The 27,735-nt window shown below is 42.0% G+C and overlaps 1 protein-coding gene across 1 annotated transcript in view; it reads left to right on the top strand.

Annotated features, from left to right (window-relative positions):
• The window catches only part of LOC126481492 (chromosome-associated kinesin KIF4A), a 295,063-nt gene that overhangs the window by 208,296 nt on the left and 59,032 nt on the right, over positions 1 to 27,735 (top strand). The window contains exons 12-13 of the mRNA XM_050105274.1: positions 417 to 638; positions 13,632 to 13,814. Of these exons, the coding sequence (XP_049961231.1) occupies positions 417 to 638; positions 13,632 to 13,814 (405 nt within the window). The remainder of the gene's footprint in view (positions 1 to 416; positions 639 to 13,631; positions 13,815 to 27,735) is intronic.

Here is a 27,735-nt window from a genome sequence, read left to right as displayed (position 1 = left end):
AGGGGAAGATAATTGTTTATGCAGCAGATTACTCTTGTACTGTTCACGAAAGGGACATGTTGGAAAAGAAAAATTATTATTTACATATGACAGATCATTCAGCAGATAGTATTGATACAATCTGGAAATATGTTTGACTGTGTAATAAATCATTGAATATGTTTGTGCACTGTTGGATAAACTACACACACTATAGTTTTGGAATTGTAAAATGGTTTGATTAATTTTATGACTCACTTCCTCAACAAGAACTTGTTCATATAGTTCAACTTAATCTTGTAATTTTCAGAAAATGTTGCATGGTGACAATAATTGGTGTGGGCATGTGTGTTGTACAGCATATCTATATTTTATACAGTCTCAACAGCATTCCACATGTATTTACAAAAACATTCACCTGATTTGTTTCCAAACAGAATATGAAGAGTACGAAAGTTCGCCTCATAAGACAGATGCGAGCAGAGAATGAACGCTTCCGTGCCTGGAAACAACAAAAGGAAAAAGAACTTATAAGGCTGAGAGACCAAGACAGACGTCGCCAAAATCAGTTGGAGCGTATGGAACGATTGCACTGTAAACAACAAAATGTACTTAAACGTAAGGTGGAAGAGGCAGTTGCAATTAATAAGAGATTAAAGGTAAATGTTTTTACATTGTTTTATTAGTGATAATTGTTATCAGTTGCACTGGTTGAAGTCCTGTAGGAGTTAAATTTTTGTGGAGCAATTTTTCTTACATTGTCCAGGGGTGATGTGAGGTCAGACACCAGACTGATGGAGCACCAAAAGGATACTCCATGGAGTTATGTTCCCATATTTGTAACTACCATAAGAGGCTAAAGCATAGCATCCTCTAATACAGGGTGTATACGAGTCAGGAGATCTGGAAAAAACCCGGGATATTTTTAAAATTCTGGGAATTTTTCATTGATTAGTTTTCAGTTAAATTTTTGTATTTTTGACTGGTAAGAACTGATACTCTAACAAAGGATATTACTGTATCCTGCTACTGCAAAATAATACAACAATAAAACATAAACGAGAGAAAAAAACGAAAGTAACTTAAATTGCAAAGGAAATGCGCCATATATAACAATGACACAGTGCTCATGCAAGCGTCTGCCAATTGAAAATGTGTCAAAGGCTTTAGGAAGACTATGCAGTGCTTCATAACAACAATTTGCCTTCAATGAGCGTGAAGTCGCAACTGTTTACATTCGATTTGTTTTAGCAGTTACGCGCGGGCTCATGCGCATGCGCAGTTGAGTCACGTTTGAGTAGTAGATTCTCCCAATTACGGTTACAGGAACGTGACTGTTGGCTGTGCAAGCAGTCGCAGCTAGCAGCTAGATGCTACCGGGAAAAGGGGGCGCCAAATTCATATTCTTTAGGAAAACAAGTTGTTTCACAAAGCACCTAGCATCCAGCGCACATTTGCCTATTGATTATTCATATAATTTTGAAATGCTTCACTGTTGGTTTTTGAACATTCTGAACACATTTTAAGATGATTTCTGAATGAATCATAAGTTGACGTTTGAATGCATGCATAGTGTACGTGATGTCTCTGTCGGGAGAATCCTCGTCGCATCTAGAAATAAACTTTCCTCAGACAAAAGGGGACGGGCTATATGAACTCAGCGGAGTAAATCCGAACGGATGAATGCCAATCGCTGTCTAACTATGCGGTTGATTGGGTTTGCGAATGATCAACGTTGTTATAATTACTAGCGAAATCCATAGATTCAGACTACCAGAGTGGAAATAAAAGACTGACACGAATAACAGGTGAGAAAGATTATGTATTATCTTCTCGGTGTATCCAAGAAAACGAAATTTTGACAGAAAATTTTTGGCCAGATCACTACACTAATAAGGACCAGTAGTACAGTCCCCGGCTAGCAGCTGCATAAGTTCTATTCTGGAAGTAACGCAGAAAACGTGTTGTTTGAATACGTAATAACGCCTAACCAGAAAATAATCGTGGGATAACTAAACCTGTTATTCTGGCAGGGTTAGTGAAGTTAATCGGCGAACAAATTTTGACAGTGGCAGCAGTAGCTACAGAATTGGTGATGACAAGATTGTTTGTTACAACGAGGAAGGAGAAGAAATGGGGACATCACACAAATTATGGAAGAATAAGACGATTCCAAATTTATATAAAAATTTCGTAATACTACTTTTTGACCTCATGCTTGAGAAGCTGGTGCGTATGAATGAAATGTGAATCTTACCTCCTAACATAAAGCTTTTTGCTTGTAGTAGGCCTAATAGGCATTTGATATTGGTACTTATTGGATTATATTCTGTCGTGTTATAAAAATGGCCATTTGTGCCATAACAGTCTCGTTTATTTGGTGTGTTACAAAATTGCTGCCATATTAGAAAGGCCTATTTTGTTTTATCTAGCAGACAGTGACAAAATAGACGTAATCAGATCGAGAAACCACACCAGTCTTGGGTATTATTCGTATTAACAGCTTTTTCAGTATTAGATAACGACATTTCGATTTTTCATGTAGCAAAACATTTGACGAACTTTGATGAGGTAATAGATTCTTTAGCAGAAAGGAAAGCATGTAAAGCTGTAGCAAGATAGAGAGAAAAAAATGCTAGGAGCTAAGGTTTGAAGAAATGTGTAATTTCTTGCTTATCTCTTGTCAGTATTGGTTTTATACGTCCTATATTTAATTTTATGTCTCACAAAACAGCAAATTATTAGCTATTAGGCAATAAAGAGTTCAGATTTTCTGAAGAGTTCTTGTTCTCTCGATTACAAATAATCCCATCTGCTATTAATTGTGAGATTTTTTTAAAGTGGGGTAGGCTGTCAGACCGGCCGATTGGGAGCAGGAGAGGTGCCACAGGACATTTCAATTTCCATCCTCCTGAATATAGTTTGGACGTGCGGTAGAAAAATGCTTTATGAAGAGGTGTGGCACTGCACTTTGGCATACTTAAAACCAAATAATATGTCTTACATTTCCTCGAATACATATGTTTTATGTTCCAGACTTCTCAGAAAGATCTGCACTACAAGATAAACATATTTTGAAAATTCGATTTTTTTAATATTGGCCCGGTTCGCAAATGTTGTAGATCCAGGGCTGATGGGCAAAGTAGTTTGAGCTATAGTTGCGTAGTTTCCCCATGACCCATGTTTACATTTAGTGATTTTGCTGTTTCCCCTTCGTTTACTCTCATGTCAAATAATAATAATAATAATAAAGAAACGGATATCTGTGGCCAGGAGCTATCAAGTGTATTATAACACATTCACATAATCACGGAAGGCTGAAATATGCCATTAGTTTCAGATTTTATTTTATTTCCACCTTTCTGACAGTCAAACATTAATCGCCTTGCGGAACAATGAAGTTATTTTTGTCTGTTTGCTAAAGAAATTAGGCTTTTGTTAACCTTTTGCACAGAGGCAGTCAATGTATTTGAAAGGAAATGTTTAATTCCACAGTACTGGCTAGTTTCGACTGTTCGCTGCATTTCAAGTTCACATTTTCATTTTCTAGCATGTATGGCATTATGCTATTTTAAAGACCCAAACATGATATAATACAGTACTGGTTCTCCAAGAAAATTTACATCCCAAAAATCACACTGAAAAGCTTAATATCTACATCTACATTTATACTCCGCAAGCCATCCAACAGTGTGTGGCGGAGGGCACTTTATGTGCCACTGTCATTACCTCCCTTTCCTGTTCCAGTCGCGTATGGTTCGCGGGAAGAACGACTGTCTGAAAGCTTCCGTGCGCGCTCTAATCTCTCTAATTTTACATTTGTGATCTCCTCGGGAGGTATAAGTAGGGGGAAGCAATATATTCGATACCTCATCCAGAAACGCACCCTCTCGAAACCTGGCGAGCAAGCTACACCGCGATGCAGAGCGCCTCTCTTGCAGAGTCTGCCACTTGAGTTTGTTAAAGATCTCCGTAACGCTATCACGGTTACCAAATAACCCTGTGACGAAACGCGCCGCTCTTCTTTGGATCTTCTCTATCTCCTCTGTCAACCTGAGGTCTATTTCATTGGGAATCTGGACATACGAATGTGCCCTTTAAGTATGCACTTTAAATGTGCACATTTTAATATGGTTCACGTAATTCCGATACTCTTTCAGTATCCTCTACTGTCTTGTTTCTTTTATGACATAATGTATGATCTTTCAATGTTTTACACATACGTACATACGGGCTTCTTACGTCATGATAGCTACCCAAGCGCGATGTTGCCTGTTACCTGCGCTCTCTGGCAACTGCTGAAACGAACCTATTTCTAACAGGTCGCGGGAAAATATTGCGAATGGTGGTTTGAAAAGCGTTACTTTCAAAGCAAATATCCTTTTACATACGTTGAGCTATGTGCACGAATGTACCACGAATTTATTAAATCACAGAGCGTTTGACTCTCATTTAAAAATCAACTCTTCGATGACTAGCTATTTAGAAGAATTTTGAACCCTGAAGATCAGACATTTATGTCATTATTAAAAATTTTACTGGCACATTTGTGTGATATATCTTAAAGTGTAACGCGCGCGAAAAAGATGAACATAATATGTGAAAGCTTAGCTTCTCTTGCAGCTTGAGACTAATATTATATATGAAAGCTTTTCTTTTCTTGTAGCAACACTAAGTATATTAATTTAAACTATTAACTTTCCCTGTTTGTGTGTTCGTGCTACTTAACAGTGATGTTGCTGTTGGCTGACTACATCACGTGTCCTACACTCTGAACATCTGCTGTCATCGGCTGGCGAGATCACGTGACATGAGCTACGAACGGCTTACAAAAGCGCATCGAAATCTCGATATCAATGATTCTGAATGTAACATGCGGTGTTTGGTGGAACTCCAATGTGTGCTGTTGTAATACGAAAATACGCAGCTACATGTTGCTGCACATCAAAGATATTTCCAAAAGCGTGTCTTTTTCCTTGAGTTTTGTTTCCTAAGTGCCGGGAAATTGTATGCCCATCTATAAAACCATAACCATTCAAAGGATTGATAAGGGAAAATATACTGTCAACCGGGGGAAAGTGTATTTTCAACCGGGAAATCCGGGAAAAACCCAGGAAATTTTTTTGCTTGTCCACGTATACACCCTGTAATAGCAAAATGTACTGTAAATTAAGATGTGGTTGTTTAGTAATCAGAGATTTGCTTGGTTTCTGTCCAGTGTCTTGCAGTTAGTGCAATTTTTTTCTTATTTGGATGCCAGTCATTTCGCACTGCTGATATCATTTAAGCTGTCCGAACATTTATGTGAAACTGTTGAGATGTAAGTGTGAGAACACACTTAATTTTAGCAGTGCACTATCTACAAATGAATGATTTGTTTGATAATGCCAACAATAATTTTAGTCCATGTGGCAGAAAAGAGACTAAATTCTCAGTTGCTCCTGAATGAACTTCAGGCTTTTATCAGGTGTCGTCAGTTAACTGTTGGAACTGAATGCAGAAAAAAATGCATAGTTATTCAGTGTTACAGTTTGGGATTGATTCTGGTTATCTTTTTGTTAGTCACTACAGCAATTAGCAAAATAAATGTGGGTTAGACAGAACAGTTTTGTGTTCTGAAATCTCATAACCTCACTCCTCCAGCAAGGTGGCACAGTGGTAAGATACTGGACCTAGAGGACAGCAGCTCAAATCACAATCCCATAATCCAGATTTTGGTTTCCTGTAATTTCCCTACATTGCTTGAAGCACCCACCACAGTGGTTTCTTTGAAGTAGCAAGTCCAATTTCCCTCCACATTTCTCTGTAATCAGAGTTTCTCTGTTTCTAGTGAACTTGTTGGTGGGATGTTACACTAAACTTCTTTTCTTTCCTGCAACTTTTTGGTTTCATTTTGTACCTGCATCCTATGTAAGCTAATAATGATAAATGTTTGATTCATTAGAATTTTCAGGTAAATTTTAATCACTTCTCGTGCTGGATCTCAGATGAGCAATTGCCAAAAAGTGTGAAATTTCTCTCTCTCTCTCTCTCTCTCTCTCTCTCTCTCTCTCTCTCTCTCTCTCATGCTCCATGTAGCTCCCAAAAAGACAGTTCTAGACTAAATGTGGTTTAATAACAGCTGTATCATTTGCATCTATTTTAAGTACATGATCAGTCCATCCATTCAGGTATCTAAAATTCAATCCGCACCTCTATCAAACTAGCTCCCCTTGGCATTCATTTTGTATTGGATGCTCTTCACAGAAAATTGCACAACAATGCTTTATACTCTCTAAAGTAATGAGCAGAAGCACAAGCACTAGAGATCAGAGGAAGTTGTGGCAATGTGAAGGTAATGTCAATGGGTGTCCTGGAGAGCTCTGGATCATAAGTTGTCCATAGTCAGACAATACATTTGATGCAAGAAATTTGGGACTGAAATGCTATGTTTGTCCTATTAGGAGGTGAAATACATTATGACTGTGCTTCAATTAAGTGTACTTTCAGCGTACATGTCAAGTATGTAATGAAGGTATCAGAGAATGAGTGACTTCTTAACACAGGACGTTGATATTTAAAACAGCATGCCATTTTCCGATAGACCATTGACACGAACAACAACATATTATTTGAATGGTAGAGAATGTCCTCTGTAGACTGCTGCCCTAGTGTTGATAGCTCATGTAGATAAACTTAAAAATTCTGGATGGTTTATTGTTGACTTAGTTATCTGTCCTGATAAATTGTTCTGATCGCATTTGTCTAAAAAGAAGTAATTATTGACGGTTTAAGGACCCTTCAGTTTATCATCTATGGCATTGCATGATGATGAGAAATTTGGAGTGAAGTATCAGAGAAAGCTGTTGTACAGAAATAACGATTACCACTGATACAGAATCAATCTGTTTACACAGTCTAGACAATACTGCTTTTGAGGAACACATTGACTATCTGGTAAACAATTTTTATGTATGTATTTGAGCGCCAAGTCATGTAAATGTTATCATTACTAATTTCTACTTCCCAGGAAGTAATCAGATGATTTGAATGTGTTACGTAGTAACCTGTCACACAACTGAACGCAGGACCACTGTCGAGTACAAAAATGAATGCATGCACCCAGAAAACATAATGCAGAAACTGACAAGCAGCAGATGAGGAGCACAATTAATAAGTTCATTTTTTGTTGGTCGTTGTGTTTTTCCATTTCACAGTATGTGGCACCATGTGGTGAGCTCTTATCATGCAAAACGAGTGGATGCAGTCTTGAACAAAACAGGATGTATCATTAGAGGATGTATTTGGCCAATCCCTGTGAATCAGATGTCAACTTATGGGCATAGCTCCCCCAGAAATAAGGCGAAGAAAGGTTGCACAGGTTCAATAACAAAAGTGAGAGGTAGATCCCAGACACCCAATATTTGCAAGTATTACTCACCTGCTGGGACTGAAATCAAGAAAGAGCTTTTCACAGTCAGTCAAAGCAACATCATTACCATCTGATAAGCACCAAATAGACCTGTACTTCATGGAGGAATTTTGTAGGGGGTTTTGAACTCCCTTACACAACTTGGAAAGCCCTGAATTGCCCAAGGACAGGCACATCACAGTGTAAATAAAATTTGGAAAAAAAAAAAATGGGACTACATTTGAACTGATGAATGCTGTGAATATGGCGAACTGCAACGTGAATCACACTTGCTAATCTGCAAAAAATTGGGGATTGACCATGCAACTTAGACAACTTGGTTACAGCAAACAATAAAGCTATTCAGGCTGCTGCTTTTTCGGGATAATTGTGGAATTTGAATATGTAGAAACCACGGTGAGCACCACTTTCGTTACCACATGACATATTTGTGCTATAACAAATATTTATGAATAGAGAGACGACTCACTGAAAGGCGGAAGCGTTATGCCATCGACAGGTACATGAACAAAAGGTACAGAGCTTTGCTTTGCTGGCTTTTGGAATAAAATTCCTTTCTCAAGCTGTAGGAGGAATAAAAAAAAAACACACACACACACACACACACACACACACACACACACACACACACACACACACACACACACACTACTGAGTGGGGGCTGGGGGGGACAGTGAGTTAGGTTAGGTTAGATTACTTGCGTGAAGGATGTGCTGTAAGGATAGCTCCCATCTGTACAGCTGAGGAAACCTGGTGGCAGTGGGGAGGATCCAGATGGCACAGGTTGTGAAGCAGCCATTGAAGTCTTGCATGTTGTGCCATTGGGCAGTCCACCTTAATTTTTGGCAACAGTTTTACAGTGGCCATTCATTCTAGTTAACAGCTGGTTGGTTGTCATATCGATGTAAAACGCTGTGTAGTGGTTGCAGCTGAGCTGGTATATAACATAGCTGCTGTCATAATTGGCCCGGCTTCTGATGGGTTAGGATAAGCCTGTGACGGTGGGGGGCGGCGGGTGGAATGAATGCTGTTAAATGAAATAACGTTTTGTTTGTTTTTCCCGGCCGATGCACCATATGTGGGGCGGCTGGTGGAATTATGTTGTTTATAATGTTCCTATTATTTATGCTGTTGTTTTGCCGTTCTCAACACTGGCTCTCTAACTACAATTTTGGCAACCAGAAAGTGATTAGCAAAATGTGAAGCCTGTAATTAGAATTCCTAGTGCCCACTTCATCTGAGAAATACACTTATAGCTCTGAGGAATTAGGAGATTGTCTGGGATTCATAATCAAAAACGATCGTGTAAAAACGTTCTCTATATTCTGAAAGTCACAGATGAAAAAAAATAATCCACACAATCTGACTAACAGAGCAGTTCAGAGTCTAATGCACTGATGCTCGCCGTAATTTGATGATCAGGTTCATCAAATGCCACGCTAAATAGTGGTAGAATTTTTGTCCCGCGACGGCACGTGAAAATACGACATACGCAAACTGAAGATAGATAATTAAAGTCATCCCAGAATTAACACTTCACTCGAAAATGATTTCATGGTTACGCGTATCCCGAGTAACTTAATACGGCATCCGAGGCTGTTTATAGAAATGGTACTGACCCGACGCGACTGCCGACACAGATGGTGTGCTATTCAGCGTCTGGAGAGAACTGGGGCCTTTCTTCCTCGCGCAGCGTTCTTATATATAAAGCCGCGGTGCGGACGGCTAAGGGAACGCCTGATCAAATTGGCTCTGCCGACTAGCCGCTGGGCTAGTAATGCACCACATCAAATTATTGAATAAATCATAGCTTCTTTTGCTGATGGCCGATGAAGCTCTCAATTTAAATGTGCAATCAGCACACAGGTAAGTAATCATAATAAAAGTTTGACGTGGCTAAGTCAAATATTTTGGGCGAGAGAATTAATGTAATTACACTACACGCAGTAGACGAGCTCTGAACCTGCCCTTTGGAGATACGCTATCGCTATAGTTTTATAGTCATTGAGTTGAAACTTCTCACATCTTTATGATTATAGCAGATCTCCATTCTACTTAAATTTAAACATCCTAGCCTTATTCATTAGCCTACTTAATCTATCTTGCTTCCTTAATTTTTCAGACAAAAACCGGAGAATCATGAATTTCCACTATAATCTTAATTTGTGAGATCCAGAAGACTGTTTCTATTAAATTATTATGAAAAAGGAATCTAAATATAAATTTTTAAGTCTCTAGCTCTTTTCTGTTGCGCCAATGATTTTTACAGAAAAACGTCCAAATTTCGAAAATGGTTAAAGTTATTGAACTGACATTCAACACGTACTGATTTACTATTACTCCTGATATGCTAGAAACGTTTCAGGTTATTTACTTGATTTTTAAAGTATTGCGCAACATTTAAGACGTCAGAGCTAGTTACAGTAGACTGGCTGGCACACAATGGAAAGACTGATATGAATTTATTACGGCATGAGTAGGCTGCTTTCCTACAGCGGGACTGGAGTAGGTGGTGCTGGGTTGGTGAATAAGGCATGTCTTGCATATGGGTCTTCTGCTAGGGTATGATCCCTGTGTCAGGGGATTGGGGATGGGAGTGGCATAGGGATGGGCTAAGATGTAGTGGAGATTGGGTGAACAGTGGCACACCACTGTGGGAGGGGATGGAAGTATGTTGGGTAGGATGTCCCTCATTTTGGGCATGATGATAGATAATCAAAGCCCTGATGAAGGATGTGGCTCAGTCGTTCCAGTCCCAGGTGGTATTGGGTGACAAGGGGGGCCTCTTCTTCTTGAGTGGTTCTTGGGATGGATGTGAGGATCGTGTGTGTGTGGGGGGGGGGGGGATATGGCACGGAAGATCTGTTTATGTATTATTTCTTGGGGGGGGGGGGGGGGTGTAATGGCTTGTCTGTGAAGGCCTATGTAAGGCCGTGAGCATACTGGGTGAGGGAGTTCTCATCACTGCAGATGCGTCTGCCAAGGTTAGCCAGGCTGTATGGGAGCGATTTTTTGGCATGGAGGGGGTGTCGGCTGTTAGAGTGCAAGTACTGTTATTGGGTTTGATGTGGACTGAGGTGTGGACTCAGCCATCTGAGAGGAGGAGATCCACATCTAGGAAGATGGCATGATGGGTGGTGGAGGACTAGGTGAAGTGTATTGGAGAGATGATGAGATTTTGGAGGAATGAGGATAAGGTGTCCTGGTCTTGGGGTCCAGATTATAAATGTGCCATCAATAAACCTGAACCAGACCAGGGGTTTTGGGAGCCTAGGAATGTTTCCTCTAAGTGGCCCATGAAGAGGTTGACATAGGAGGATGCCATGCAGATGCCCACAGGTTTGCCACGATTTTATTTGTGTACCTGCCTTTCAGAGTTGATGTAGTTATTGGTTAGGATGTAATTGGTTAGCCGTCCACTGGTGGCCGAGCGTTTCTAGGCGCTACAGTCTGGAACCGCGTGACCGCTACGGTCGCAGGTTCGAATCCTGCCTCGGGCATAGATGTGTGTGGTGTCCTTAGGTTGGTTAGGTTTAAGTAGTTCTAAGTTCTATGGGACTTATGACCTCAGCAGTTGAGTCCCATAGTGCTCAGAGCCATTTGAACCATTTTATAATTGGTTAGGTGTACAAGGAATGAAGTGGTGGCTTTGGAATCTGCAGGGTGTTGGGAGATGTAGTGTTATATCGTGGCAAGGCCATGGGCATGAGGGATGTTGGTGTATGAGGAGATTGCATCTACAGTGACGAGTAGGGATCTGGGAGGTAAGTGTGTGGGGATGGTGGAGAGCCGCTGCAGGAAATAGTTGGTATCTTTAATGTTGGATGCTAGGTTTCAGACAAATGGTTGCAGATGTTGGTCAACAAGGACTGAGATTATTTCGGTGGGGACACTGTAGTCAGCCACAATGGGGCACCCAAGATTGTTAGTCCCCCCCTTGGACTGGAACGACTGAACCATGTCCCTTGTCAGGGCTTTGATTATCTTTCACCAGACCCTGAAATGAAGGGCATCCTATCCAAATTACTTCCATCCCCTCCCAAAGTGGTGTTCCACTGCCCACTCAACCTCCATAACATTCTAGTCCATCCCTATGCTACTCCCACCCCTAATCCCCTGCTACAGGGATTATGCCGTTGTGGAAGATACAGATGCGAAACCTGCCCTATCCACACATCCAGTACCTCCTACTCTGGTGCCATCACAGGTTTATCCTACCCCATCAGAGACCTGGTCACCTGTGTAAGAAGCCAGTTACATACCAGTTTTGCTGCAACCACTGCATAGCATTTTCCATTGGTATGACAGCCAACCAATTGTCAATCACAATGAATGGCCACCATCAAACATCCAGTGTCACACCATGTGAGATTTCAATGACTGCTTCACATCATGTGCCATCTGGATCCTCACCACCACCACCACCAGTTTTTCTAAGCTGTGCAGATGGGAGCTATCTTTACAGCACATCCTTCTCTCCTGTAACCTCCCTGGCATAAATCTAACCTAACTTGCTGTCCCCCCAACCCTCACCCAATAGTGTGTGTGTGTGTGTGTGTGTGTGTGTGTGTGTGTGTGTGTGTGTGTGTGTGTTTTTCTCCTACAATTTGAGAAAGGAATTTCATTCCGAAATTTAGAAAAGCAAAGCTCTGTATCTTTTGTTCGTGTATCTGTTGACGTGGCAGTGCTTCTGCCTTTTGGTGAGTTCTCTCTTTATTCGTAAGTAATTCGTTGCTCTCGAACAGAACTTTCCGTGCAATATTAGTGTTATATTTTGTTTCGAATTCTTGACTCTGTTTTAATAATTATATTAGTTTTAATACATTATATTATAATTTCAATAAATAATTTTATTGTTCCTATTGTGTGATGTTTAGGACAAGAATAAATAGATAAAAGTACAACTTAACAGGCCAGGAGAGCTGCTGCTGATGTAAACAAATCTGAGTGCAGTGTAGTTATTTGAGAGATCAGTGAGATACATGCAAAGGGTAGTTATGGAGATAAATTTCTTAACACTTGTTTTATATGGATTCCCAGTCCCTTCCTTATCAACTTTATTGTGTTTTTCAGTGTGTATAGAATAAAATAGTGAGAGATTTAGACACATCTTACGTGTGATTAAATATATTTTATGACGCATTCATTTACACGACACTCTGCAATTCACAGCTAAGTAACTTGAAGAGAGTTCATCAAATAACCTTAAAGCTACTTCTATTCCCCTCTAAAACAGTGAGTGGGGAAAAAAAATCACTTTAATCTTTCTGCACGAGCTGCGATTTCTCTTTTTTATTATGATGATCACTTCTCCATATGTAGATGTACACCAGCGAAATATTTTTAAGTATGAAGGAGAAAGATCTTGCCATAACGACAACTGCCTTTGTTGTAATGACTGCCACTACAACTCGCATGTTATACCCATGACACTTTCTCTGGTGTTTCCCAATAATACAAAATGAGCTGATGTTTTTTTAACTTTTTTCATGGCCTTCGTCAGTGTTTTCCAGTAGGGAATCCCATACCATGCAACAATACTCCAGAAGAGGATGGAAATATATAGTATAAGTAATCTCTTTAATAGACCTGTTGCACTTTCGAAGTGTTCTGCCAATAAACCACCGTCTTTGGTTTCTTTCCCTACAACATTATCTATGTAGTTGTTCCAGTTCAAGCTACTCATAGCGGCACACACATCTTTAAAATTAAATGAAACCAAACACTATTGTATTATGCCATTTAAATATTAATTTGGCTGGGGTGTGTATTAACATTGCTTTGAACTGAACTCCACTTTGAATAGCTGAATACATGCATGTGTCCGTCAGTGAACAATTTATACTGAATGGTTTAGGGCAGGTGGTGGCAGCCTCAGTGACAACTCACCTGTAGTGACCCTCCATGATGGTGAGTGACAATACTTTTCTTTGCCATCTCTCACAGCTAGAACACCAGCTCAGTACACTATGTAATGTGATATGACACTCTGCAGCCTTGTGCAGGTACTAACCTTGCTGGCAGTGGCTGACAATTTCTAATATGAGCCAGGGATGACATCACCTAAAACCCATGGCTACAGTTCATGTGCCATTATAGAGTATTGGAAAGTTTATAATGTCAATATCTAGCAATTGTTTTATCAAATGTTCGAGCTTAACTGTCAGTGTGCAAGAGTCGTTGCAATGTAAATAACACCTTTTGTTGTTTGAATTTAGAGTCTTGGAACTTTGGTTCTAGGATGCCTTGGCACTGCAGAAGACAGCACATGAACGCCGTAATCAACATAACTCATCAGCAAAAGTGCAACAGTGGGTTGCACAAGAGCTTGAAGTTCTTGTAAGCACAGTTGTTGCAGAGAGAGCAAGAGAGCAGTTGCTAGAGGATCGCAATGAACTGTGCAGCCAGCTATCACAATTGAAGGTATGTACAATATTGCATAGAACATTTTTGTAGAGGAAGAAAGTCATTTAAATTACATACTGAAACTGACATGAGCTGAAATAAAATGGTTTAACGTACAGGATGGTGCAGAGAAATGAGAAATTTTGAATATTAGTGCCATCAGCATTGCAGTGCCAGCAATTGTTTGAAATAATGTGTAGTTGTGAACATGTTGCCATTTAGTAATTGTGCAGCATTGGAGCAGTGCAGAACATGCTATCATTGTGAGAGCATTTTACAAGCAGGACGATATAGTTATTGCTGCACATAGGTTGTTTTGTCAACTTTACCACCCAAGATCTCATTGACATGTCCCATTTGCTAATGTGTGTACAATGTTGGTGCATAATTTTGAAGAAACTGCTTCAGACTTGAAAAGGGTGCCTTCAGGTGGGATACAAATGGTGCATAGTCAAGAGAGCATTACAGCTGTTAGTTTCCATAGAGAGGAACTCTTCTCACTCCATTTGACAACATGAATCTGAGCTAGGAGTTGGGTCGAGAAACATGCAAAAAATACTGCACCAATTAAGGTGCAAAACCTGTAAATTACAGTGTACTGCAACTAGATCAACAAGACACATTTGTGTTGGAAGTTTAGGGAATGGATGTTCCAAAATAAACAAGGACACAAATGTACTTAACATACGGATCTTGGGGAAGCCCACTTCCATGTTAACGGGTATGTTAGCAAACATAATTTCTGAGCACAGGAAATCCTTGTCGGGCTCGTGAGTGTCCATTGTATAGCAACAAGGTTACAGTTCGGTGCATGTATAGTGTCATGATGCCATTGGCTCTTACTTTTTCGAATATGAGGATGCCAAAAACACGTGGTTTCAGCAGGGCATCCCATATTGCTTAGCAGTAGGTGGATGCCATTCACCAATATTTGGAAGGTTTATCATTTCATATAATGGTGATGTTCCATGGCCTACACTTTGCAAGGTACTCCCCATGTTTGTGCTTCAAGCACTCATTTTTTTTACCAATGGATGGCGAGCATTTAATTGATTTAGATTGGAAATACTGCTTTCCCAATGTTAATTTTATTCGTTAGTGTATGTGATGTGGGCAATATACTATTGAAATTAGCAATACTAAGCTCTTACTGTACAATATTTATTTCATTAAACACATGAGCATCGATGTTAACGGACAAAATTAAAGAACACTTCAGACTAACTGTGTGCCCTTACACAATAACCGTATTTGTACCAACTTACACAATAACCGTATTTGTACCAACTACCAGCTCTGCCTGTACTTTACTGTACTGCTCCCAGTGAGTGACTATCAGCTGTGCCTAAATGCTACTGCCTCCAAGCTCAGGTCGCTCCACAACAGTTACAATTGTATCTTTTGTTGCCTGCACATTATCGATCCAAAAGTGGTATGTAAAGAGTATTATACCCTCCTGTATCCCCACAAAAACAAGACTTTAATATTTACAAATTAAATAGAGACATGCAGTTTTCATATTACAGTCAGAAGAAATCAAACAGGAAGGTGAATTTTACATATCTTATGCAAAGTTAACTAACTTTACAGAGAGAGAGAGACAATCACTTCACTAAGGTGCTAATGTATCACCATATTTATGAAGCAATAAGTATGCACAATATAAATGCATGAACTTGAAGACATAAAAAAAATCAATAAATCATGGAAGCAATATTCTGAATTGTCTGTATGTTTGATTACAGTCCATTTTGAATTTACTGATCTGGTAGATGAAACAACATGCCTGAAATGGCCTACACATTTGACTTCACTGTCCCTAGGAATGCACTGCAACCAATCTCATCATGTAATAATGGAAAAAAATCAATAGTTCTCATAAACAAAGATATAATGTGGCTAAATTATTAAAATTTAGTGACATAAAGAAATGTAAATCTGTCTACCATTACTCAGACAAACAGGATGGGTATGGAAACGCTATGATTTTGCTAGTTACTTAAAATTACCCCAGGTTTAGTAAGAAAACTGTAAGAGCAATGAACTACTTTGGCGCACAGTGCACAGATTATTTGCATGTTTATCATAGTATTGACAACAGGATATTCTGTGTTATTGGTATCCAATATTTACATCAAAACATAGTTAAGAGTAGACTGTTGTTGCACTGTGCATAATTGCTGATAATCGCTTACCTGTGTACTCTGCTCTTGGTGCCTCCCTTTATCTTGAGTAGATTGTAACAAGTAATTGCACTACGGGCGTGGCATCAGCGCTGCAAGGGATGAATAATCACAGTAAACATATACATTGGTACTCTGCTTTAGAATCATTATTATATGAGTCCCCCTGTGGGTCTGGGGGTTAGAATAGGCCTGAGGTATTCCTGCCTGTCGTAAAGAGGTGACTAAAAGGAGTCTCACACGTTTCGGCCTTTATGTGACGGTCCCCTGTAGGGTTTTTCCTCCATTTTTCAAAATTTTGCCAAAGAGCAAGCCAATTGGGGAAGGGCCCCTTACATGGTGCATGGTCCATCAAGCACTCAGACCTCTCCCATCCTTCGTCAACATGGATCTGCACTTCTGCTCATTCTCCAGCTGTTGAGTGAGGTCACCCCCCTGGGTGTGTTTTCCTCCATCCTCTCTGCAGTATCGCTTTCTGCGCTGTCACCTATAATGGACTTCTTAGCTTGTTTGCGCCTGATATCCTGCATAGTAACCAGTCCGTTGTGGTGGGGCCACCATGTACCCTGTTGATTGTAGCCCCCTGATCACACAGGGCTCACACTGCTGATGCCTGCGCCGCTAACTCCCCATGTATGCCAGAGAATAGATGCCAGTCACCCTGGGGCATCAGGACTCCTAGCAATGGCCATCCTGCCACGGCCTTTGCTGCTGCTACTGGGTGGCATCCGTGGGGAGAGTCCTTGGTCAGAGTGGGTTGCATCAGGGTGGATGACACACCATGAAGTGTAGTATGTCATCTCTTGCTGGTGGTCAAACACCAGAAGTCTCTAAGTGATCAAGGTCTAACTTCAATGCTCAATGCTAAGAAATATGACCCCAAATCCCAAATCGTTCATCCCCCCGTCCCCGACCATGGCAGTGAAGCTTATTCACCCCAGTACCTCGTATGAACGGGAATCTTTATTGTCAATGAAACCTCAGTTTTTTGTGGAGCATTTAGAGGACAAGTTTGGGGAGATGGAGGGCTTGTCCAAACTGCGGTCAGGGTTGGTCTTGATCAAAACAGCATCCTCCCTCCCAGTCACGGGCACTACTCACCTGTGACAAGGTGTGCAATGTTTCTGTTTCCATCATGCCCCATAAGAGATTAAATATGGTCCACGGTACCATACTTCACAGGGACCTTCTTTTGCAGTCTGACGATGGGCTGCGCGCCATTTTAGAGTGGCGAGGTTCCATTTTGTCCGGTGTGTTCACTAGGCTCTGAGAGATAATCAGGTTGCCACCAGTGCCTTCACCTTGGCCTTTGACGGTGATAAGTTACCCGAGAAGGTCAAGGTGATGGTCTACCGCTGTGATGTAAAGCCCTATTCCCCTCCCACAATATGGTGCTTTAAATGCTGGAAGTTTGGCCATATGTCTTCCCGCTGTACTTGCAGCGTCACATGTCGAGATTGTGGACGTCCTTCACATCCCAATACTCCCTGTGCCCCGCCTCCCATCTGTGTCAGCTGTGGAGAGCACCATTCACCTTGTTCACTAGATTGCAGGATTCTCCAGAAAGAAAGAAAATAATAGAATACAAGACCCTGGACTGACTGACCTACGCTGAGGTTAAGAGAAAATATCAGAAGCTACATCCTGTGCATATTACATCAACCTACACCGCTGCTACAACAACGGTTCCACCATCTTCCGTTCTGCCGCATACAGTTGACTCTCAGAGCCATCAAACTCCACCTGCCCCCTTGATAGTAGGGGGCACTTCCCTCCCTGTTGCTCCTGCACAACCTACTTCAGGAGCAACACCCCCCAACCATTGGGGACATCAGTCCCCACTTCTCAGCTGGAGAAGTTTCGGCTCCTCTCGCCAGAAAGGGATCCTGTGGGTCACTCCATTCCCAGGTTCCTACCAGTGGCAAAGCTGACACCTGCCAGTGGCTGTGAAGCAACCACAGGTAACTGGTTGTAGGGCTTCATGGTCCTCCTCAGTCCCTGAGACTGAATCAGTGAAGCCCTCCCAACCAGACAAAAATAAGGAGCAGCAAGAGAAACCTAAAAAGAAAAAGGTTCCAAGAATCAAGGCACTGCGGCGGCATCCACACCACCACTAACTACAAGCTTTGTGTCTGAGGATGAGCTGGAGATTCTGGCGTCTGCTGAGGACTTAGATCTCGTTGGACCCTCAGAGACAATGGATTTTGATTGCACAGGTACTCGTGGTGGCAGCAGGTGACCCTGAGGTGTAGACTGCCTCATTGAATGTTTCATGCCTTCCCAGTCTCACGATCACGTCATCCTCCAGCGGAATTTGGCAGTTTTTTCCACTATCTGGCTGAGCTACGGCAACTGTTAAGCTTTACACCTGCTTTCTGCATTGCCCTCCAGGAAAACTGGTTTCCAGCAATGCAGACCCCTGTCCTTCACGGTTACAGGGGATATTACAAGAACTGTAGCGAATATAATAGTGTCATGTGGAGTCTGCATCTATATACTGAATTAGGTATGAAGTGAACCTGTGCCCCTCCAAACCCCACTTGAAGCTGTGGCTGTCAGGATACATACGATACAAGAAATAACTGTCTGCAATGTATATCTCCCTCCAGATGGTGCAGTACCCCTGTACGTATTGGCTTCACTGATTGATCAACTCCCTAAACCTTTCCTACTTCTGAGTGATGACAACGTGCATAACCCCTTGTGGGGTGGCGCCATGGTTACAGGCCAAGGTAGGGAGGTCAAAAATTTACTGTCTCAACTCAACCTCTGCCTCTTAAATACGGGTGCCCCCACACATTTCAGTGTGGCACGTGGCACATATTCGCCCATTGATCTCTCAGATTGCAGCCCTGGCATTCTCCCATCTATCCACTGGAGAGCACACGAAGACCGGTGTGGTAGTGACCACTTTCCCATCTTCCTGTCACTCCCCCAGCATCATGTCCACGGACGCCTACCCACATGGGCTTTAAACAAGGCAGACTGGGAAGCCTTCACCTCTGCTGTCACTGCTGAATCTCCCCAAAACGCGATCCCTTGTTCTTTAGGATGCCCCCGGCAGTCGCGGGAAGTCAGGAGTGTCGGCGAGCTCTACAGCAACATAAGTGGCACCCTTCCCTAGAGCACCTAATAGCCTTTAAGCAGCTCCGTGCCCACATTCGCCAGCTTATAAAATGACGGAAACAGGAGAGTTAGGAGAGGTATGTGTCAACCATTGGGTGCCATACATCACTTTCCCATGTCTGGACGATGATCAGACGTCATTTGGGTACCAGACCCCAACAGGTGTCCCTAGCATTAACATCAGTGGCGTGTTATCTACCCACGCAAACGCAATTGCTGAGCACTTTGTTGAGCACTGTGCTCAAGCCTCTGCATCGGAGAACTACCCCGCCCCCCCACCTTTTGCACCTTCAAACGGCAGATGGAAAGGAAAGTCCTCTCGTTTACTACATGCTACAGTGAACACTGTACCGCCCCATTTACAGAGTGGGAGCTCCTCAGCGCCCTCGCACATTGCCCCGACACAGCTGCTAGGCCAGATTGGATCCACAGTCACATATCCTGTCTGACTACAAGCGCCATCTCCTCTTCATCTTCTACTGGACCTGGTGTGATGGCATCTTTCCATCACAATAGCGGGAGAGCACCATAAATCTGGTGCTCAAATCCAGTCAAAACCCGCTTGATGTGTACAGCTACCGGCCCATCAGCCTCACCAACTTTCTTTGTAAGCTGCTGTGGAACGTATGGTGTGTCAGCAGCCCATCGGTCTCACCAACTTTCTTTGTAAGCTGCTGGAACTTGTGGTGTGTCAGCAGTTGTGTTGGATCCTGGAGTCACGTGGACTGCTGGTTTCATGTCTGGTCATCTTCCGTCAGGGTTGCTCTACCACTGATAATCTTGTGTCCCTTGAGCCTGCCATCCGGATAGCCTTTTCCAGATGCCAACATCTGGTTGCCATCTTCTTTGACTTGTTGTTGTTGTTGTGGTCTTCAGTCCTGAGACTGGTTTGATGCAGCTCTCCATGCTACTCTATCCTGTGCAAGCTTTTTCATCTCCCAGTACCTACTGCAACCTACATCCTTCTGAATCTGCTTAGTGTATTCATCTCTTGGTATCCCTCTACGATTTTTACCCTCCACGCTGCCCTCCAATACTGCATTGGTGATCCCTTGATGCCTCAGAACATGTCCTACCAACCGATCCCTTCTTCTGGTCAAGTTGTGCCACAAACTTCTCTTCTCCCCAATCCTATTCAATACCTCCTCATTAGTTATGTGATCTACCCATCTAATCTTCAGCATTCTTCTGTAGCACCACATTTCGAAAGCTTCTATTCTCTTCTTGTCCAAACTATTTATCGTCCATGTTTCACTTCCATACATGGCTACACTCCATACGAATACTTTCAGAAATGACACTTAAATCAATACTGGATGTTAACAAATTTCTCTTCTTCAGAAACGCTTTCCTTGCCATTGCCAGCCTACATTTTATATCCTCTCTACTTCGACCATCATCAGTTATTTTGCTCCCCAAATAGCAAAACTCCTTTACTACTTGAAGTGCCTCGTTTCCTAATCTAATTCCCTCAGCATCACCCGACTTAATTAGACTACATTCCATTATCCTTGTTTTGCTTTTGTTGATGTTCATCTTATATCCTCCTTTCAAGACACTGTCCATTCCATTCAACTGCTCTTCCAAGTCCTTGGCTGTCTCTGACAGAATTACAATGTCATCGGCGAACCTCAAAGTTTTTATTTCTTCTCCATGAATTTTAATACCTACTCCGAATTTTTCTTTTGTTTCCTTTACTGCTTGCTCAACATACAGATTGAACAACATCGGGGAGAGGCTACAACCCTGTCTTACTCCCTTCCCAACCACTGCTTCCCTTTCATGTCCCTCGACTCTTATAACTGCCATCTGGTTTCTGTACAAATTGTAAATAGCCTTTCGCTCCCTGTATTTTACCCCTGCCACCTTTAGAATTTGAAAGAGAGTATTCCAGTCAACATTGTCAAAAGCTTTCTCTAAGTCTACAAATGCTAGAAACGTAGGTTTGCCTTTCCTTAGTCTTTCTTCTAAGATAAGTCATAAGGTCAGTATTGCCTCACGTGTTCCAGTGTTTCTACGGAATCCAATCTGATCTTCCCCGAGGTTGGCTTCTACTAGTTTTTCCATTCGTCTGTAAAGAATTCGTGTTAGTATTTTGCAGCTGTGACTTATTAAGCTGATAGTTCGGTAATTTTCACGTCTGTCAACACCTGCTTTCTTTGGGATTGGAATTATTATATTCTTCTTGAAGTCTGAGGGTATTTCGCCTGTTTCATACATCTTGCTCACCAGATGGTAGAGTTTTGTCAGGACTGGCTCTCCCACAGCCGTCAGTAGTTCCAATGGAATATTGTCTACTCCGGGGGCCTTGTTTCGACTCAGGTCTTTCAGTGCTCTGTCAAACTCTTCACGCAGTATCATATCTCCCATTTCATCTTCATCTACATCCTCTTCCATTTCCATAATATTGTCCTCAAGTACATCGCCCTTGTATAGACCCTCTATATACTCCTTCCACCTTTCTGCTTTCCCTTCTTTGCTTAGAACTGGGTTTCCATCTGAGCTCTTGATATTCATACAAGTCGTTCTCTTATCTCCAAAGGTCTCTTTAATTTTCCTGTAAGCGGTATCTATCTTACCCCTAGTGAGATAGGCCTCTACATCCTTACATTTGTCCTCTAGCCATCCCTGCTTAGCCATTTTGCACTTCCTGTCGATCTCATTTTTGAGACGTTTGTATACCTTTTTGCCTGTTTCACTTACTGCATTTTTATATTTTCTCCTTTCATCAAGTAAATTCAATATTTCTTCTGTTACCCAAGGATTTCTACTAGCCCTCGTCTTTTTACCTACTTGATCCTCTGCTGCCTTCACTACTTCATCCCTCAAAGCTACCCATTCTTCTTCTACTGTATTTCTTTCCCCCATTCCTGTCAATCGCTCCCTTATGCTCTCCCTGAATCTCTGTACAACCTCCGGTTCTTTTAGTTTATCCAGGTCCCATCTCCTTAAATTCCCACCTTTTTGCAGTTTCTTCAGTTTTAATCTACAGGTCATAACCAATAGATTGTGGTCAGAGTCCACATCTGCCCCTGGAAATGTCTTACAATTTAAAACCTGGTTCCTAAATCTCTGTCTTACCATTATATAATCTATCTGATACCTTTTAGTATCTCCAGGGTTCTTCCATGTATACAACCTTCTTTCATGATTCTTAAACCAAGTGTTAGTTATGATTATGTTGTGCTCTGTGCAAAATTCTACCAGGCGGCTTCCTCTTTCATTTCTGTCCCCCAATCCATATTCACCTACTATGTTTCCTTCTCTCCCTTTTCCTACACTCGAATTCCAGTCACCCATGACTATTAAATTTTCGTCCCCCTTCACTATCTGAATAATTTCTTTTATTTCATCATACATTTCTTCAATTTCTTCGTCATCTGCAGAGCTAGTTGGCATATAAACTTGTACTACTGTAGTAGGTGTGGGCTTCGTATCTATCTTGGCCACAATAATGCGTTCACTATGCTGTTTGTAGTAGCTTACCCGCATTCCTATTTTCCTATTCATTATTAAACCTACTCCTGCATTACCCCTATTTGATTTTGTGTTTATAACCCTGTAGTCACCTGACCAGAAGTCTTGTTCCTCCTGCCACCGAACTTCACTAATTCCCACTATATCTAACTTCAACCTATCCATTTCCCTTTTTAAATTCTCTAACCTACCTGCCCGATTAAGGGATCTGACATTCCACGCTCCGATCCGTAGAACGCGTTTTCTTTCTCCTGATAACGACATCCTCTTGAGTAGTCCCCGCCCGAGACTTACGTAAAGCAAACAAAAGACCTGGCAACATCATATCCTTGCCACATTATTTGAGTTGGGTCTCTGGACCCTGCTCCAGATTTTTATCCAAATCTTCCTGTCACTCTGTACTTTTTGTGTCCAAGTTGGTGCCTCCCATAGTTTCCCCTGTATTCAGGAGAATGGTGTTCCACATGGCTCCGTATTGAGTGTCTCTATTTTTAGTGGCTATTATCGGTCTAGCAGCAGCTGTAGGGCCATCAATCTCACCTTCTCTGTATGTGGATGACTTCTGCATTTCATATTGCTCCTCAAATACTGGCGTTGCCGAGTGACACCTACAGGTAGCCATTCACAAGGCGCGGTCATGGGTTCTAGCCCACAGCTTCCAGTTTTCAGCTGCGAAGTCATGTGTCGTGCATTTCTGTCGGCGTCGTGCCGTTCGTCCAGAACCAGAAGTTTACCTTAATGATGATCCTCAGACTGTAGTGGAGACGTATCGACTCTTAGGAGTGGTTTTCGACACCCGATTGACTTGGCTACCTCATCTACGGCAGCTTAAGCGGAAGTGCTGACAGCACCACAGTGCCCTCTGCTGCCTGAACGACACCAACTGGGGTGCATATTGCTCTATGCTGCTGCAGCTCTACAGAGCCCTTGTTATTTCCCTCTTTGACCATGGGAGCCTGGTTTATGGTTCGGCGGCACCCCCAGCATTGCGTTTACACGTTCCAGTGCACCACTGTGATCTTCGCCTAGGGACAGGAGCTTTTAGAACGAGTCCAGTGACCAGTGTCCTGGTGGAGGCCGGAGTCCCTCCATTGGAGGTTAGTCATGCCCAGCTGCTCACCAGTTACATTGCACACATTCGTAGTTCTCTTGTGCATCCGAATTACGGCCTCTTTTTCCCAACCACAGTGGTTCATCTCCCGCATCGGCAGCCCAGGTCAGGGCTTAAGATTGCAGTTTGCGTCTGGTCTGTTCTGCCTGAATCAGAGTCCTTCCCGTTACCACCTCTCCTCGAGGTCCATTCACATAAACCTCCATGGTGTATATCGAGGCCGCAGATTCTTCTGGACCTTTCGCATGGCCCTAAGGACTCCGCTAACCCTGTGGCTTTCTGCTATCACTTTCTCTGGATCCGAGACGTGTACTGGGGCCATGAAGTGGTTTACACCGATTTCTCGATGGCTGATGGTCACATAGGCTTTGCATATGTTCATGGAGGACATATTGACCACACTCCTTGCTAGATGGCTGCAGTGTTTTCACTGCAGAGCTGGCGGTCATATCTCGTACTCTTGAGCACATCCGCTCATGCCCTGGCGAGTCATTTCTCCTGTGTACTGACTCCTTGAGCAGCCTACATGCTATTGACCAGTGCTAGCCTCGTCATCCTTTGGCAGCATCCATTCAGGAGTTCATCTATGCCCTGGAACGGTCCCGTCGTCCAGTGTTGTTTGTATGGACCCCAGGACATGTCAGAATCCCAGGTAACTAACTTGCCGACGGGCTAAGTGGAAACCGCTTCTGGAGATGGGCATCTCCGATACTGATCTGCGTTCTGTTCTATCTTACGCCACAGGGTTTTTCGTCTTTGAGAGGTGGAATGGCATAATAGTACACACAACAAACTGCGTGTCATGAAGGAGACTACGAATATGTGAAAGTCCTCCATGCAGTCCTCGCGCAGCGAATCAGTTGTCCTCTGGCTGCTCCGCATCGCCCATACGTGGCTAACGCATGTTTACCCCCTCTGTCGCGAGGACCCACCTCAGTCTCGCTGTGGCTCACAAATGACAGCCATCCATCTCTTGCTGGACTGCCCACTTTAAGCCACTCTTTGGTGGACTTTTAACTTTCCCAGCACACTGCCTTCGGTGTTGGGCAACAATTCTTCAATAGCAGCTTTAGTTTTATGTTTTATTTGTGAGGGTGGGTTTTATCATTTGATCTAAGCTTTAGTGTATGTCCTTTGTCCCTCTGTGTCCTCTACCCTAGTGCTTTTAGGGTGGAGGTTTTGATGTGCTTCAGAGTGGCTGACATCTCCTTTTTTATTCTCATGGTCAGCCAGCCATGGTAATCTGCTCTCTTGTTTTGATCTCGTCTACATGTTTCTTTCGTCTTTCTGTTCTTCTCTTGTCCAATTTTGTCAGTTTTAGTGTTTGTTGCCCTTCTGTCATTCTTCTGGTTTTCTCCTTTCTTCCAGCTGTTTTTTGTATGTCTTGATTATTTTACTCCCACCCTTGTGGAATTATTTTAATTGGAACGAGGGACTGATGACCTGGCAGTTTGCCACCCCTCCCCCCCTCTCTCTCCCCACCCTCCCTCTTTTAAACCAACCAAGTATATCATGTGATGCTAATCACACGCAATTATATCATATCTCGATGAACAGGGACTGTGGTATGGATGCTGCAGGAGATTGAAGATTCCTTCATCACTGTTTCAGCAACTGGAATGACAAATATATGTCCACAGTTGCCAAAACACTATGTGCATGGTCGATCAACAGGTAAAGCTTTGGTTCCGTGCACCGATAAGTGCCTCCTTTCTATACAGCGTACCAATGTTACGCCTGGCCAGCATTAGTAAACACATGAAATGCGGGTTGTGCGCATCTGCACAGCTCGCTGGCAGCCTGCTTGCTTGAGACAGTTAGCCAACCTAACAGCTCTTGAATAGCGACAATGAGGGATCACCAACATGTGAACACACAAAACGTGTGCAGTGGTGCAATAACACAGAAGCTGCACATGCACTGCCTTGTCTTACCAGCAGCCCCTACTGAAAAAAACCTTGCATTATGTGCTATAAACATTGTCTGCAGCAGCATTCTTTGATGTAATATTGCCATTAATGCCATTAATATTTGCTTAAACCTAGCTCACTGTAGCTAACAACTTCAGTCTATTAATCCTAGCTCATCATAGCTACTCGCTATTCACTGAAAACACTGTAAACACAATAACACTGTTCACAAAATTTTATCTTTGCACTGTTTCCCACTAATGGTTCATTCTGATGTTTTCAAATATTGAAGACTGTGATACTGACCGGATTGTATCCTTCCTGCTTCCACTGAATACGAACGTACTAGTTTTCTGATTCTAAATGGCCCATGTGATAATGGTGAAACTTCTTTTCATCGTCAATACTTGATGATTTCTTGTGCATTTGGATAAGTATTAAATTTCTGACTTTATAAGTAGTAGGCCTAACGATTCTGTCATGTGCTAACTTTCTTTCTGATGCTCATTCTTCATTGTATAAGATGCGATTTTCAAATGTTATTCTTGCATGATGTCGTCATCTTATGGAAAATTCATGCATTCATGAAATATGCCTGCCAGCTGCTTGCCAAAGAGAACACATGGTGATAACCCCTTTGAATCATGAGCTAAACTGTTCATCACAATTTCGAAATCAGTTAGTCAATCAATCCACATTGTGTGTTTCTTGCTACAATAGGCATGGAACAAATGGCGTAACTCCCACATAGGGCACTCAGAAAGTTTGGAAATGGGCTTATAAGCTACATAGCAACATGTCTAAAAATCTTTCCACGTGTGTGGATGGAATTGTGGGCAAGTATCAGAAGATGCACTCTGGTTTAACTGTATTCCCAAAGTATTCTTCTCTCAGTTTATTAATTATAATTTTGCTATCAGCTTTTCTCAGTGGGTAAAGGTGTATAAATTTTGAGAAATGTCCATCACAACTAAAATATGAGTGAAATTTCCTTTAGACTGAGGCAGGGATCTATAGAGGTCAAAGGCCAAGATTCCTCCAGGTTTTTGAAGTATTTGTGCATAAACCCTTTATGCTGCACAGTAGGTACTTTAATTTTTTGACATACTTCGCAAGACTTAAGTATTGAGCGAACTTTCGTAGCCATATTGTCGAAACTACATTTTCCTGTAACTTCAACTTGCACACTTGGTCCTAAAGGAGCATAGCTCACATGCACATATTTTATTATATCATCTACAACATGCCTAGGAGTGCACAATCTCCATTGATCTTAGTTAACATTTTTCCATTGGTGCAAAATTCCATCCTCTTTTAAATAATACTGTCATATTTTCTTGCCACGTATAGCATTCAGACCATCATATTTCTCCCTTACCATTTTGAGTGTTTCTTCAGTGTCCTGTTAACGTTTTATGTTTCTGTGTATTTTTCATGTGGAACATTCACCTTCCACACCACTCATAGTGGATCCTCACATCTTTCTGCCACATATATGCAGCATTACCAGATTCATGTCCTTCACATAACCCCGATAGTGCATCCGGTGCTTTATTTTTATTTCCTGGCTTGTACCGTATTTCAAAGATGTCTTGTTGAAGAGCCAGTCCCCACCATATTAGCCTGCCATGCATCAATTTGCGACTGCCAGTGCTTTATGGACTGTCATTACCACTGTGTGTCTTCCACACAAGCAACAGCGAAACTTTCCAAATCCCCACATGATAGCGAGTGCTTCTTTTTCTGTCAGTATATTTTCTTGTACAGTAGAGAGGGCAGATTCAATTGTGTGATAGTCACTTACTCTATTAATTTCTATTAGCTGATAACAATTCTGCATCTGTAACATGATCATTTGAATCAGATCAAAGGTAAAATTTCTTATTCACATCAGTATGGTACAATATAGGTGCTTCATATAATTTTTTAAGCAATTCGAACCAATCTTGGTGTTTCTTACCCCACTTCTGTATCCTATCTTTCTTTAATAGTTCATTAACACTGAAGATAAGTAAAATAAGATGAAGATAAAATAAGATGAAGATAAGTAAAATCCAGGCAGAAAACGGTGATAGAAATTACAGACACTTATAAAAAGGTTTCAGCTGCTTGAGGCATTTCAGTAGCGGAAA

This window comes from Schistocerca serialis, chromosome 5, assembly GCF_023864345.2.
Source record: "Schistocerca serialis cubense isolate TAMUIC-IGC-003099 chromosome 5, iqSchSeri2.2, whole genome shotgun sequence".
Classification (NCBI taxonomy): Eukaryota; Metazoa; Arthropoda; class Insecta; order Orthoptera; family Acrididae; genus Schistocerca; species Schistocerca serialis.
The sequence above is the reverse complement of the archived record's forward strand: the minus strand, read 5'-3'. Positions and strand labels throughout refer to the sequence as shown.